The sequence below is a fragment of the Grus americana genome, chromosome 1, assembly GCF_028858705.1.
Source record: "Grus americana isolate bGruAme1 chromosome 1, bGruAme1.mat, whole genome shotgun sequence".
Lineage (NCBI taxonomy): Eukaryota > Metazoa > Chordata > Aves > Gruiformes > Gruidae > Grus > Grus americana.
In genome coordinates this window covers 198,264,373-198,280,229 of record NC_072852.1, presented here as the reverse complement: position 1 = coordinate 198,280,229, position 15,857 = coordinate 198,264,373, and the positions used below count along the sequence as shown (strand labels likewise).

The window sequence follows — 15,857 nt, the reverse complement described above, 5'->3', positions numbered from 1 at the left end:
TCATTCAGTAAAAGCCTTTGTAATTAACTTTCAAACAATTTAATTTTCTGTCTTAACAGAAAATTTCACATTTCACTATTTACTGCAGTGCAGAAAACCATAAAATGGAACAACATGGTGTAAGCTTATTAAGTCAGTCAATTCAAAACAAATTGCTTCAAGTAATAACGAAAAAAGTATCTTACCAAGTCGGCTACTCTGCATAAGGCATCTGAAAGCTGATCAAAGATCATCACTGTCTCTGCTCCAGGAGGTGTTGAACAGGCCTTCTGGACTAGCTGTTCTGATTCTTGCAATGCTTTGTCCTGTGCTTCTTGAAATCCTTCTGGACAGCTCAGTTCTGGAACACCAAACAGACCCTGCAGTGTAGAACACAATGAAAACAAATCACTGTTAGCCCCCTCGATTTCTGCCCCTTTGGTTCAGGATGGAATTATCACCACAAAGTTTTACCAGAATGACCCTAGCTAGCATATTGTGGCACTTCATTAAAACGTTCCCAGCTGAGTGTCTTTGCAGAGAGATTAGTCAGAAAATCAGTCAAAGGCACTGGTATCATAGGAAAACATCTTCATTTCCCAGAGCAAAACCTCACTGAGGTTCTTTTAGCCAGGACTGTTCTCAGCAAACCTTAAGAGTTGGCACCAAATTCTCACAAATTCTCTTCCACCCCATAACCTCCTACACCATCCTTTTCTCAAAGCATTTTTAATCTCATTTCCAAAGTACAGGCACCAGACAAATCATAGGAAATCCATTTACCTTCTGAAAGGAGGGCACATCATCCCTCTGAAGCAAAAGGGACTTATCAAGGAATGTGAGGACTAAGCAGGAGTGTCAAAAGAGTGAATGAGTTGGCCAGCAGCCCTAGATATCAACAGATTGCAGGCAATAGGACAACGGTCTCAGGCTCACTAAAGAAGCCCCAAGTACTGGAACCAGATCTCAAAGGAATGATCAAGAACAACTCAAAAATGTTATGGTACGAACAGTTTTATTCCTGAAGTTCTTACCAAGCCTGGCCCTGTCCAACGGGGTAGGGTAAACACACTGACTTGGGCAGGGTAGACACAGACAGCAGTTATGTTCCGCATTTGTGGAAGAGAGTTAAAGAAGTCCTACTACAGATCAAACAAAATTGCTAGCACTACCTGCTAGAGAAATTCCACGATATAACCTACAACAATTAAAAAAAAAATCATTTAAGGTAAAACAGCATCTCTGCAAGCAATACACTCCCTTTGCAACTGCCCAACTGCAACATGAGCATCTCCTTACCTCCTAACGACAGCATCTAACAGTACAAGGTACGTGTTTTCACTCAACATCCATCCCTTCACAAATCTTCCTGGATTTGAAAAGCTACAGGCCAGTCACTTGACAATGCACCTTCCGCAAACTCTTTGTGTTATAGCAGTCAGTTGCAAGTTTGCATGTACCTTACAAGTATTTATCCAAATAAAATGAAAAGCTGCAAATTGACAGCTTGTATATAAAAGTATATACTCTGAAGCAAAAGCATCACCTAAAGGAAGTATTTGGGACATTCCAAGTTGCTTTTTCCTATTTTCTTTCTGCCGCTGTTACTAAAACTGCCTTTTTTTTCCTAATGCTTACTATAAGCTGGCCACCCTAAGACAGAAACCCTTTCCTCACACTTCCTGTGTTTTAATTTATTATTTGTGAACACTGAAATGAACACTGAAAAATATATTCTTATACATATATACACATTTATATAAACACATGCACACAAACAGAAATATACATACATCACACCACCCTTCAATAATGCTTGCTGTATAAGGGACTCAGGACTGCTCCTTCACTCAGATCCTCAGCCACCTGATGCCATGTTCTGCAATGTCCCAGAGAGCTCCTGGGCTTCCTACTGCCTTACATCACCATTCACCCTCCCAAGTGAGTTCCTCCCGTGCATGTAGTCTTCTGGGAACAGGAGGTATCTTCTCTTAGAGAGAAATTAGCCATGGAGCTTCTCTTCCATATGACACTGAGTTTGACAGAAAAATTAGAAAATTATTAAAAAAAAAATGAAGGCTGCTGCAGGTCTCTCTGTTCTTTAACGGTGGCTGCATGGTTGCAGCATTTTTCTCTTTGTCTGGCCTCAGCATTTACACCCTACCTGTCACAGCCACTTTGCAAGCCTGAAACATGCATCTCTTCCCAAAGAACTCTACATCCTAGTAGATGCAGATCAAGGAAATGCACAATATTAAACTGGATTATTTAACTGGATTATTTCCTGGAGCAAGACTTACATCATTGTACTCAGAGAGGCAGGAGAGCCAGAAGAAAAGTTTCCCAAACAAGTGCAGGGTTATAAACAGAGGTGAGATTTATCCTCACTGAATCCCTTAGTCCCAGAGTTCAACAGCTTCCCCAGCCTGCACACCGCAGCAGGAATAGCTGAGTCAGCAGACTAACAGCTGGATTTTACACGTGTTAAGTAGTCTGCATATCTGCACGCAGTGTGCCATTGAAAGTGCACACCTTAATGCTGTCCAGGAACTTTGTTTAGATTCCCAGGACTCTCCTTAACAAACCTACCTGACTCACCCTAAAAAGAAATAAATCAAAAAGCCCGAGTGTCACCAACTGAGCAAATAAATGCTTTTTTGCCAGGAGCAACTGAATGTCAAGAACTATATCCATGCAGGAGGATGTCAGCAGTCTAACTGATTTGGAAGCACTGCCAAAGCGCACTGGCATGTCACTGACAGATTAAAAAAGACACAGCCAGGTAAGAGCTGGGAGTGGAAGTGGTAATGTACATACACACACATACACACACATACACACACACACGGTCTCCACTGAGGGTCTAAGCAAATGTTTCAATAAACAAGGCCCTGATTTTCAAACTCTTGTGTATCCAGAAGACTGAATGTTTCATGAGAACCAAAACAAACCCTTACAAAGACGTAACCGCCTAACCCTCTGGTAACAGCCCGGCTGTCCCCGCCACCGCGATTTACAAGTTTTAAAATAAAAAATGACACCCAAGAAAAGCAAAGCGCAAGGCTACCGGCAGCCAGGCCCCTCCCCTCCCGCCGCTCACCGTCTCCCTGCCCGCCGCGCTGCCCCGCAGCTGCTGCTGCTGCTGCTGCTTCGCATCGAAGGCGGCGCCCACCGGGCACCAGCTGGTGCTGACGGCCCGGCACCCCGGACCCGCCGCCCGGACCCGCAGCGCCCGGCCCAGCGCCGCCGGCAGCGCCCGCCGGCAGCCGGCCAGCATGGCGGAACGGAGCGGGCCCCGGCAGCAGGCCACGGCAGCAGGCCCAGGCGCTCCCAACTACAAGCTCGGCCGCCAGCTCCCCGCGTCCGGGCCAAGACGGGGAGGAGAAGGAGAAGGAGGAGCAGCAGCGCCGGCGGGCACAGCGCGGAGGGAGGCGGAGCTCCCTGTCCCCCGACGCCTCTCAGCCCGCCTGCCGGGCTCCCGCGGGGCGGAGGCGCCCTCTGCGAGCGGCTATGGCTCGGCCCGGCGCTGCTGGGACGGGGAGGGCCCGGCGGACTGGCAGGGCGCTGCGGCGGGGCTGCGGGGCCTGGCGGGAGACCGGGGCCGCGGTGAGAGGAGGGGCCTCTGCCGGCTGAATTTTCTCTTACATGTTTTCCAGTTAAACCTAAGTCCACATTAAGGCGGGTTTGGTTTTGGTTTTGGTTTTGGTTTTTTGGGTTCGGGATTTTTTTTTGGTGGGGTTTGGTTGGGTTTTTTTGTTTGTTTGTTTGTTTTTGTCTAGATGCTTCTGCGACACAAACTTAGAGCCTGTGGCTTACAGGGAAAAAACCTCTTACTGAAAAATTCACATAACCCTTTGTCTTGGTGTCGCAGTATCTTCCTCACTAATTCAGCTGACATGAGAAGTGCAGCCATTTTTCCTGGAGAAACCCACCTGGCTGTGTTCAGTTTGGGTCTGTGATCCATACTCGGGTTCAACAACAGTGGGGATGAGCCCACCTTTCCTCGCCGCCCCGGCAGCGTTAGGGGTGGTGGGACGCCAGGCCTCATGCTCCTATGTTGCATTTGTGTTGAATTTCATGATGCTGACCTGTGTCAACTGGTGTCTCTGCTTTATTCTTTTTTTAAGAGGAGGGAGTGAGACTTACCAGCATGTTCTGTTACATTTTTGAGTTTTAGGGGAAAAGGGAAAAAAGAAAAAAAATTTGGAGAAAATTCACAGAAATTAAAGTTTTATGGCACAGGAAATATCTCGATCAGTTCTCCAGCATGTCTGCTTCAGCATTGACTAAAGATTATGTTTCATTTGGCAGAATTTGTTCTGCACCAGCTAATTCTGAAGTACAGCAGCATTATGCTTTATTTTTGCACCAGCATTAAATATCTGCCCACATCAGAGGAACCACATGACACTCCCTCCTTTCACTCTATTTTGCTCTATTTCAGACCGTTGGCTACACAGAGAGCAAAGAACCATATTAAAAAGCTGTAAAATCTGCCCAGCTGCAGCAAAACTCAGTTGTGCCACAGCGGAAGCAGCCCCCGTGGAGGTAGCAAACTGTGACACAGAGCAAGCAGCCCCTGTGGAGGTATCAAACTACATTAATTCCAAGTTTAAAGATTATTTTGAAATGGTTGGAGGCAAACTAGCCAAGTTTCAAGTCCATCTACACATGCCACCTAGAAAGATATAAACTGGCTTGGAAGTAACTGCTGCTTAATGTTTCTACAAGATGGCAGGGACCCACATGTCATAATTCCAGAACTTGAAATTTTATCTCCTATTTTGTCCCACCTTCTTTTAAAACATTTGTCCTTCAGAACTGGTGTGTGTACTCCTTTATAACTACAGTAAATCACCAAACCAGTAACGTGTCAAGCTCAGCACTGTACGTTCTCTCTTGTGCAGAAGCCGTTCCTGAAACCAACTGTCCTGCAACTGCAGCCATAAAAACAGTTTATTCACATTGGGAATTTTATTTTTACTTTGAGTTTTAAAAAACAAAGCTGACAACAGTAGATTAGGACAGTTTAATAAACACCTGGTACCTTGTGACTGGGACAAGAGGGCGTTTAATTCAAATTCTTCTGAGCATGGCTCTGAAGCCTTGAGCTGTGTTTTAGCAGCTGGTCATGAAAACCTCAGCACAGTAAGTTGTGTAATTAGCAGTTATATGCATAATGAGGCCTGGTTTCCTACAGGAACACGTAGCGTGATCCTACACCTTCCCACTGTGATGACTTCAGTTAAAAAAAAAAAAAAAATTACTCAACTTTTAGGGAGATACCTAGCTGGTCCCAACCCGCCCTGCAGTCCTACATCTCCCTTTCAGCCCTTGGCATACTTCCCTGTTGAATCCAGTCGAAATTGGCCAGTGGACAACAACTTTATTAAGGAGGGTTGAAGGACACAGACATACAGGATTCACGGCTAACGTGGAGTTACATGGTGGGCGATGGCAGCGGCTCCAGCGTGTCAGAGGTGCTGAACAGGAGGAACCCAGAGAAGGTGGTATCATCATCATCGTCTGCAAACAGCCCGTTGAAAGTCTCTCCTTGGTGAGCCTGCAGCCACACCTCATCTCCTTTTTGTAGCTCGAGGATGGTGGCTCCCGAGGCCTGGTCCTCTCCACTCTGGTACCTGTCCACGGTGTGCAGCATCTTGATGCCATTTTTAACTAGAGCTACTCGGACGTTCCTTGAGTAGACAGTGATGTGGTAGGTGAAATAGTAAACACCGGGGTATTTGCAGGTGAATTTGCCAGTAACCGAGTTGTAGTCATTTAAACTATTATACAGCACCTTGTCAAACTTGATTGGGCGATTTGGGGGGGGAAATTTGGTGGCGGTTGTAAGGCCGACACTGAAAGCACTCCTTGGCAGGACTGCTGGGGCACCTACATTCCCCTTATCTCCTCTGTCTCCTTTCAAGCCCCTTTCCCCCTGAACTCCTGGATTACCCTGTGGCCCCAGATCTCCAGTATTACCTTTAGGACCTGGATTACCAGTCAGGCCAATTGGCCCTGGGAAACCAAGTCTTCCAGGATGGCCAATTTCACCCTTTGTCCCTTTTGGACCTATGGGCCCAATGTCTCCTTTTAAACCCTTTCGTCCTTGCAGGCCCAGCTCTCCCTTCTGACCTTTGTAACCCACTGCCCCTATAATTCCTTTTGGTCCTAGTTTCCCAGGTTGTCCTCTTTCTCCTTTATCTCCTTTGTTCCCCTTCTCTTCAACAGTCCCATTGGCTCCTAAATGAAAAGGAAAAAAAAAAAAAAAAGACACTTTCTTGTGATCTTCCACTGGATTAGTGGGGCACAACATGAGTTTCAGCACAGACATATATGTAAAGGTGTGTGTCACCACTGTACATACTGTAGTCACAATTTCTCATACATTTATGTGCAGGATAAGCATAACATCTGAAGTACCTGCTATTGTGTTAGAAAACAGGTGCCCTGGCTGAGAACAGCAAAAATAAGTTCAAAGGAAGGAAGGTGTGATTTGTTTCCAGGTTGATGGTAGCACTGAGAGCTCATCATCTCAGGCACAAACAGCATCTGTCCAGACACTTGTTTTCAGCCTTTGTTATACAAAATGGGGGAAATGGTTCACAATTTCATCAGAGGAAGGTTCTATTTGGACAACAATGAGAACTTGCTTGCCATGTGTTTCTATAATTTCTACATGATGGAACTTTGCTTAGGTTACCTAGATTGCTGTTGAAGCAAAAGGCTTTTTGTCCTTGTTATTTGCTACTACCTGCTCCATTTATCCTTCATCCACTCTTGGACTGAAGCTCACAGCCTTTGAAAATCCTCTGATTGCTGCACAAGGGTTTGAAGGTGAAGGTCTCATGATGTGAAGGGCATGTTAGCAGCTGATAGGCAAAAGATACCATAATGATCGTATACTCTATCAATCAGGAAAAGAAGCTGATAATTTCTGCATAAGAGCCTCTGGCTTCTGATGTTAGCAATAATGCTGCATTTACTGTTCTCAATTTACAGTTGAAAGTATTTAACAGCAGCAATGAACTGAAAACAGGTGAGATTGTATGGTGAACCTCTGGGAAAAGCAGCGCGGGTCCATCAGGACAAGGACGCAGGAAAAGAAGGTAGCTTTGGTAATTTTAAACATTTGTGGCCTTATGTCTCATGCTTCTTCTGGGACTGGATTGTTTCTAATAGACTGGAGAAAAGTCTGACGGATGTAAAGCAGCTTGTAATTACTCCTATGCAATGCATATACCATATGTTATTTCTCAGGGTCAACTTCAGGATTTTGAGGAACCTGGACACTGTCTTTGGCAGACTTCCGTGCTTTTGGATATATACATGCTCTGTGTACAATTACCCTGTGGATGCACAAGTCCAGCATCTCAAGAGTTACTGAATTTGTGCAGAAAGATGTGATGCCACTTGCACAATGGTTGACTCCCTGCTTTTATGCACACGTCTCTCTGCACATGTACATCCATCTGACACAGGGACATGCTGCATATGCGTAGGTTGGCTAAAGAGGTGAGGTATACAGGATCTACTGTATTTTAGGTGTATAACTTGTGTTTTCTACAATTTCTTTTTAAAGTTCCTTTCTCTGAAGTTGCATACATAACTACGTGAGCCTCACTTTCCTGAGGTAGCTGCAGATGTGGTGTCTTCCTCAGCAGCTGACAAAAAGATCAGAGCTGGGAAAGGCAGGATAACAGGCTGAGGGAACAAGTTGCAGGGCAGCAGAGGCAGCAGGATAATTAGAGATGGCAAATTCCTCCCGTACTGCCAGCATATGTGTGCAGCCTCTGCAACTTCTGGAAAAAGTTTTTTTCCAAGGGCAGCAGTTGATAGACAAATAATAAATCGAAACACTTCTTCTCTGACCTTGTTCGCCTTTCTCTCCATTTGCACCATCTTTTCCTGGACTGCCAGGAAGTCCTGTTTCACCTAGTACAGAAGAAGAAAAACAGATTTTCATTAAATTATCAGAAAACTTGGGATGAATCCTTCTCCAATACTTCCTCTTCAACAAGCCTGATTAGACAGTAATGTGGTCTTATTTCTGACTTGTAGTGGGTGCCACTGCTGGTACTTTTATCTTACGGAGAGATTGACAGAGAACACAGAAACTCTGCTTGAAGACAGTGCTTTTTTTGAGGCAGGGAATCCTTGGCATAAAGAGGTGGGTTACTGAGATATGTAGAGGAGCTACACCTCAGTCAGGACCACTAATGTGAAAACCTCTTGTCCTGTTGTTGCCTCCATCCATGGAAGATACCAGCAGGAAAAGGAGTGAGGAATCACATTCAGCAAGTAGTTTTGCAGGGACAGGAAGCCTAGTAGTGAAACAATGTTAAATTCCCCTCTCAAGAAGAGAGATCTGCAGGGGTTTGGCCAATGGTAACGAAACTTTAGCGTGGAGTAATATTGCCTGTAGAACTGAAGAAGGCATTCACACACTTGATCCCTGTATGTAGCATGACATAGACTTTACACTGCTCTAAAGAGAGCAATTATAGAAGTCATTTTTGTAGCAACATCACAGGTGACCAGGAGGTATGTGATCAAATACCTGGATTTGCATCCAGAACACAACAGAAGAAAAAAGAGTTGGCAATTTGGATGTAACCATATTCCAAGAGCAGCTCTCTGGCCATGCGGACTGGAGAGGAGTTCTTTAACAGTTTTCTGCACAATGGGCACAGTCCAGCATCTGCTGAAATCTCATTGACTTGGTAGGGAACAAAACAAAGTCTCATGCATTTAACTGCAAAGGTGTATGTATATACAATATAAACATACAATATAAAGAAAGGTACAGTCACCCCAATTTGTTCAAACAAAGAATAGTTAGTACAGTCATCATAATAGCTTAATTTAGGAAAAAAAGTTGGGGACTTTTTGTCAGAAACCAATGATGTCATGTGATGACTCACTGGAGGAAAGTGAGGACCTTTATAAGATAAATGAAAGTAAGTAGGCTCTAGATTTTCCATTTTTCAGACTTTCCTGGACCCCTGCATATAGAAAAAGAAGGCAGTTAATTGTATGTGCCTGTGTTGGGTTTGCGTGGCAAGGTTTTGGTAGCGGGGGGCTACAGGGGTGGCTTCTGTGAGAAGTTGCTAGAAGCTTCCCCTGTGTCTGATAGAGCCAATGCCAGCCGGCTCCAAGACAGACCCGCCGCTAGCCAAGGCCAAGCCAATCAGCGCCTCTGTGATAACATATTTAAGAAGGGAAAAAACCAAGCTAGGGAGAGCTTTTGCAGCCGGAGAGAGGAGTGAGAAGATGTACGAAACTCTGCACACACCAAGGTCAGTGCAGATGGAGGGGGAGGAGGAGCTCCAGGCGCCGGAGCAGAGATCCCCCTGCAGCCCGTGGTGAAGACCATGGTGAAGCAGGCTGTCCCCCTGCAGCCCATGGACGAAGGATGAGGGGGTGTAGAGATTCCACCTGCAGCCCATGGAGGACCCCACGCTGGAGCAGGTGGAGGCACCTGAAGGAGGCTGTGGCCTGTGGGAAGCCCACGCTGGAGCAAGTTCCTGGCTGGACCGGTGGACCCGTGAAGAGGGGAGCCCACGCCAGGGCAGGTTTGGTGGCAGGACTTGTGACCCCGTGGGGGACCCCACGCTGGAGCAGTTTGCTCCTGAAGGTCTGCACCCCGTGAGAGGGACTCCATGCTGGAGCAGGGGAACGATGAGAGGAGTCCTCCCCCTGAGGATGAAGAAGCAGCAGAAACACCATGAGATGAACTGACCGTAACCCCCATTCCCCGTCCCCCTGTGCCGCTGAGGGGGGGGAAGGTTGAAGCCGGGAGTGAAGTTGAGCCCGGGAAGATGGGAGGGGTGGGGGGAGGTGTTTTAAGAGTTGATTTTATTTTCTCATTCCTCTACTCTGTTTTGCCTAGTAATAAATTAGATGAATTCCCTCTCTAAGTTTGGTCTGTTTTGCTCGTGACAACAATTAGTGAGTGATCTCTCCCTGCCCTTATCTCGACCTACAAGCATTTCGTTATGCCTTTTCTCCCCTGTCTGGTGAATGAGGGGAGTGAGAGAGCGGCTCTGGTGGGCACCTGGCCTCCAGCCAGGGTCAACCCACCACAGTGCCTATTAAGAAGCTAATGGAAATTTTTGTTTGTTTGTTTCTAGATTTTAAAAGGGTTTGGGTTTAGCCAGGCTAGGGCACTGAAAGCAGAAGGAGCATATAAGTGGTTGCTTGACAGAGAACTCTAAATCATTTTTAAACAAGTTGGTTCAAAATAACTCTGGCAATCACTGAGGTAAATACGTAAGTGGGTAGACTTGTCTTTCAGTAGTCCAGGGCAGGCCATAAGCAGTGAATAACTCTCCATTGCCCAAATTATAAATGCTCATTATTTTTCAGCTGATCTAGTTTTCTGTATGGCCACACAACAGTTGTGGTGGATATAAGAGAAGAGTCAAGTAGTAGGAAAAGGATCTGGTAGAGGATCCTGCCTGTGCCAGTACAGCCGTCAAAAAAACGCACATCAGACTACACCGTCCACACCGATTCCGCAGCATACGCTGCCTGCGGAGGCATATGCTTTTCTGGCGGAGTGGGTGATTCATTAGCTTAGCAACTCAGTCTGTAAAAGGCAGGCATTTCTACTAGCTTGAAAGACATAGAAAAACATTTTAGCACATTATAAGTTAATTTCTTTTAGATCATTGATCTCAGTTTGGTTTATGTACTAGATTATATACTCCACTGAAAAGAGCTGTGATTCACAATCCTTGAGATCCGCACTCGGTAGAAGGCTTTATCTGATAAGTACAAGTTTGATCCAGATTGATTTGCGCGGGTGAGTTAGCCAGGCCCACAATAACAGTGTTTGTGATAGGTTTGTGCATTAAGCCGTAATGTCACCTGCATGATGCCACTCAGTACTTGACCTAACATAAAGCCGGTTGGGGAAAAGTCATCCCCCCACCAAATTTTGTGAACAAATGTGAAGCAGTGGATTTGCACTTGTCCTGTGCTTTTCATTCTGGGGTCGTGACACTTCAGATGAAGTACTATATGTCCACATACCCACAGATTTATCACCTTGCACAAGCCTGGCCTTGACATTCCAGCATGGATGCAAAGGCCGTTGTTATCCTGAGGCTTAAAGTGCTGTGGGAATTATTAGCTTTAGGATGCTGAGAAGATTACCTCTGTCTTCAGTATCGCAGACAAATCTCTGTTCTAGGCTGTTAGACCAGACATGAATCCTACACTGTTTTTCAATAGTCTCCATTCCAGAACTTCCCTCTAGTGGCTCTTGAGTTACAGCAAGTAGGCACACTCAGAAGCAAGTGCTACAAATGTAAAATTTAGATAAGAAAGAGAAATCTTCTTACCACTACACACTTCTTATTACACTAAACAAGGTATCAGTTGTGATTCTTTTTACTGGGCTTGAAGCTCTGTATGGAAATATAGTTGCTATCTTAGAGATGGAGGAGGAGGTTTACAGGCTTTAAAATTTTCAAATAGATATGAAAATATTCCTAAAATAGAATGTGAGGTCATTCTTCTTTTGTTTTTAATCCCATGGACCTGACGTCTCCATAGTATTAGCTATCTTGCTTTCATTATTAGGTCTTTCTTTATATTTCCTTCTTCAAACAAGTAAATGACAAATGTCTGAAAGGTTTTCTGAAGGCTAAGCAGAATAATCTCATTCATGCAGAGTGACTACAGACAACTTTGGGAGCTAATGGCATTGCATTGGAAACAGGAAATCATTTATTCTGAACATAGTACCTGTATCTCCCTTGTCGCCTTTTGAACCGTCACGTCCATCACGGCCAGGTATGCCATTGTGCCCGGGATTGCCAGGGATGCCAGGATAGCCTTGGGTGCAAGCATCTTGTTTTTGTGTTTCTGCTCTGCTGACTACAATAGCCAGCAGTATAATCCAGCTTTTCATTCTTTAGATAGGTTATATGATTTTGGCTGAAAGATTTAAGAAAGCAAAAGTACATCTGCCTAAGTCTACTTTAGAAGGGGATGCAGGGTGGGGGAGGGAGGAAAAAAAGGAAATGGAGTTTCAGCATGTCTATTGATTTGGGTTTTTTATAGGTGTCTATATAGCATTAAGTTCAGCCCCAGAGACTACTGAGTGCTATTTCAAATAGTAATTTAATGGGAATATCAGCCATAGCATCATTATACATTTGAAACATTAACTCAGCTTTACACAATTTAAAATATTCCTTAATTCCCTGTGATTTGGAGCATCAGGTTCTGTTTCATGTTTTCTTATGCAGTAGGACTTGTGGAAATCAGTGATTCTGCAAAGGGAGATTTTGATGCAGGTAGATGGCAAGCAGCTGAAAATCACCAAAGCTCTGAGGAGGTTTAGAGCTACCCTTGATGTCCTCAGGATCTAGCCAACTAACAAGAAAACAGCTCAGTGCATCCCACAGAATTTCACTCTGTTCTATTTAAACCATGAGTGCATTGGCAAAGCCCAGATTTCATGGATTTGGCTGAACTTAACCCAAATTTCAAGATCATAATAAAAAGGCAACTCAGGCAAAAGTGATTATTCCCCCCTCGCCAACAATTGCAGCAAGGAATGTACAGTTGCAGCAGCTGTATGCTGAAGAACTTCCAGTGACTTGTCTTACTCGAACCAAAATCCTGAAACCTCAATGTCCAGCAAGTCTACAAGGCATTGTGCTGATAATAACGTTGTTGCTGTTCTAAGCCCAAATGGACAGTCAAAATTTCAAGTCTTGGGGAGTGATTGAGGTAGGACCAGTGATCCTGCATTTATTCACAAAGATTCATACAATGTTCTGTTTCTCTGAGCTGTGGTTTTGCTTACATAACACACAGGCATTCCCCTTGTTCAGAAGTCTCTTTGTAAACTCCTCTAGCCAGAACAGTGGCCAAAGAGCAGCTATTTCATGGCCGTTGCTGCCTTTCAGAGCCATGCAGAAACCTGTCTACGTCTTCCAGCTTCCTCTTTCCTATTTCAAAGACTTCCTACCAAATGGCACCTCATGCATTTGAAGTCTGTAAGGAAACCCTTCTTCTCTCTGATCTCCAATCTTTTATCAGAAATGTTGGCCATTAATTACCCAGTATCTATCTAACAATTTCTTAACAGAAAAATAATATAATTGAGCCAGTCGAACAGCTCATAACCAAGAAGAAGCAGAGGTCTTATTGCCCACTTCTCCCTGCATCTACTTGTGATTGCGCAGTAGTACCTCTTGTCCCCCAGGAGCTGGCTCTGGTGCCACAGGAGGTGAGCTAGGGCAATTCAATCCCCTAATTCAGCACAACGCAAACGTCTTTTTCATTTCTTTTTTTTTTGTTTGTTTTCATTGGCTTTAGTTGTCTACTGGGTTAATAAGTTGAATGACCTCAGAGGGGGTCAGAGCTGGGGCAGAGCGAGATGAGGGCAAAGATGTGAGGGAGCAAGTAAGAGAGTTTTTTGGCAAAATGAAATCTTTAGTCTGGTTCTCCCCCCTTGTGTAACTATGCTACTTAAAGTCCAGCTTATATTTTTCCTTTCAGTAGAGTGTCCTTCCTATATAACATCTTTTAATACAGGCCCACCAAAATACATTAATACTTAATTCTGTACACAACTGGTTTAAGTGAGTGTAAGGACAATTAATGGGAAGAGATTAGACTGAGGAATGAAAATCAAATAGCAACAAAATTAATGTGCATTTTATTGGCAATTAATATTCATAAATGTCTAATGCATAGAAGCTTGGTCTGTATAGATTAAATACTTATACATGTAAAAGCGATAGTCAGAATGAGTGAATTTTACATAATTAGCTCTTGAATTGATTCTTTCGTTAATGAGAACTTAATACTCAGATCAGTATTCCTTTTGAAATATTAACTAGCATTGACTAAAAAAATGATGTCTTCTGTTTAATCTCTTCACCACCATTTCTCAGTCTTATGAAACAATGCACACAAATACCATGTAGAGACTAGTATGTTCTCGATAAGAATAAATACACCCTATTAGCAATATTCAATCTAAATATTCTTTTAACTTAATTTATAGAAGACAAACTTAATTTTGGGACATATTCCTTAATCTTTTCATTCTGTCTTCAGAAAAGTTCCCCATTTTGCAACAATTATTGGAAATGCAATTTATGGTGCCTTTGCCAATGGTCTACAGGGAGATATTTGATCACCCACCAGCAAAATCCCACGTCTGCTGCTGCTAGTTGGCACTAAAGAAAGTTGAAAATAGATTAAACTTTTGCTACGTAAATAAACATTTGCTGCCTTAGTTAAAGGACTCCAGAGGAGTGCAAAAAGCAGAAGTGCTCTTGTATGACACTGTTAGGATATGATGCACCCCATGGAGAAGTCTGACAGTCCTTGTCCATAGAAAACCCCATTCCCAGTTGTCTAAGGCAGTGTTTCTCGCCTAAGGAATAGACAGTTTGGTCCCTGTACATGCATTCCTCTCCACAAGATGACGACATCAATATCATCATCATCACCACCATCATCATATATAGGATCTTTGGTCTTACCTCATTCACTTTGTACTTGCAGTGTTCTTGGGCATCGTTAACCAGAGTATAAAAGCTTCATGTAAAGGAATGCTTGCTTCAATACGTGCCTTGAGGACAAGCACTTGTTTGGTCACTAAATTCTCAAAGGTCAGTGATTTAATTTTGAGAGCTGTTCAATTATTAAAACAGAGGTTTAAACTGGAATCTTCCTATTTATTCCAATATTAAGCTGAAGCGCTCTCTACTTTGGCTTTTACCACTGTTACATGAAAGAAAATTGTTAAAATGGATTAGTAATTCTTTGATTTGCCGGTTCCACTATACAAATACATTACACAAATGCTAGCCTTTGACAGCTGGGTTGGTATGTAGAATGGAAGGCATGTCATACCATTATTGTGCTGCAAAAACAGGTAATAAAGTTAGTTTCTGTATCAAGCAATTTACAATGGAATGGGGGACAAAAAGACTATAGGAATTAAAAATAACTGCTGTGAACGCGACATTACAAATGTTAGGTGATTATGGAAAAGAAGTAACGAGTTTGAATTAAAGTAAATAAATTGAATGACAAAGACAGCTTTTCATGTGTAATTAGCAGGTTCCCCATCTAGCCATTCAAGCATCAGTCAAAGCTGTTGTGCTACTAAATTATATATTATTGGTAACTAAATTTAAAGAAGCCATAATGATACTTAACTGTGTCTTCTTGAAACTACTGAAGCTGCTGCTGTCTAAGGACTAGTGGAAGTAAAGCAACGGAGCGTATCATCAACTCCTTGAGTGCGGATTGCAAACAGTGAAGGATAAAGCCAATAGTAACAGGAGTTAATGTGTTATCGGAAGTGGCCTTAATTCACCCCTGTTGGTGCAAGTGACTGAGAACACCGTGTCTGAGGGGGGGGCCCACACTGCAAAGATGTGACATGTGTGGGCTGTGTATCAAATAACGTCTCCTCCGCACAGCTGAGCAATGAATGGTTTTCGCTAAGGTCTTCACCACCACCCTGTGGTAATAAGAAAATATTGCAAGCGTTACGGTGCCCTGGTTTGCATCTGGGATATTTTATCTACCATGCTCTGAGAAAAAGGAAGGACAACGTGCAGCAGTTAACTGCTCTACTTGAACGAACTTTTGGTGCCAAATTAGCCTTACTGCTGTGCTAATTGAGAAGAAGAAATGACAGCCATGACAAATAATCCTGTTGTCTTTGCCCATTAGGCACCATCTGAAATTTTCTAAGGTTGCTTAGCCTCGGCCTCCTCTCACACTTCAAAAGTTTGAGTCATTAAAAAAATAGCCCATCCTGCCAGCTTAGTGCTGTGCCCTCAGTGATCCGTCCTGCCATGCAGAAAACCTGGATTTATTGACAAACC

At 43.7% G+C, this 15,857-nt stretch overlaps 2 protein-coding genes across 6 annotated transcripts in view; both read right to left on the bottom strand.

The window, feature by feature from the left end:
- The window catches only part of MIPEP (mitochondrial intermediate peptidase), a 76,189-nt gene extending 72,757 nt beyond the window's left edge, over window positions 1-3,432 (bottom strand). Inside the window, exons 1-2 of the mRNA XM_054844644.1 lie at window positions 3,080-3,432; window positions 186-359 (exon numbers count right to left, since the gene is read on the bottom strand). Coding sequence (XP_054700619.1) covers window positions 186-359; window positions 3,080-3,256 — 351 coding nt within the window. The 5' untranslated portion in view covers window positions 3,257-3,432. The remainder of the gene's footprint in view (window positions 1-185; window positions 360-3,079) is intronic.
- Window positions 3,433-4,961: 1,529 nt separating this feature from the next.
- Window positions 4,962-15,261, bottom strand: LOC129212658 (complement C1q and tumor necrosis factor-related protein 9A-like). 5 transcript variants are annotated; one of them, XM_054841556.1, is made up of 5 exons: window positions 15,181-15,261; window positions 14,499-14,739; window positions 11,737-11,928; window positions 7,855-7,917; window positions 4,962-6,225 (listed from the first exon to the last, which is right to left on the bottom strand). In XM_054841556.1, exons 3-5 carry the CDS (start codon window positions 11,900-11,902, stop codon window positions 5,420-5,422), a joined length of 1,035 nt encoding a protein of 344 aa, XP_054697531.1. In that variant the 5' UTR covers window positions 11,903-11,928; window positions 14,499-14,739; window positions 15,181-15,261; the 3' UTR covers window positions 4,962-5,419. The 5 variants fall into 5 exon arrangements, with proteins under 5 accessions (XP_054697531.1, XP_054697540.1, XP_054697550.1 ...); XM_054841565.1 differs by having other exon boundaries at window positions 14,499-14,649; window positions 15,181-15,241; XM_054841575.1 differs by having other exon boundaries at window positions 14,499-14,587; window positions 15,181-15,219.
- Window positions 15,262-15,857: the final 596 nt, after the last annotated feature.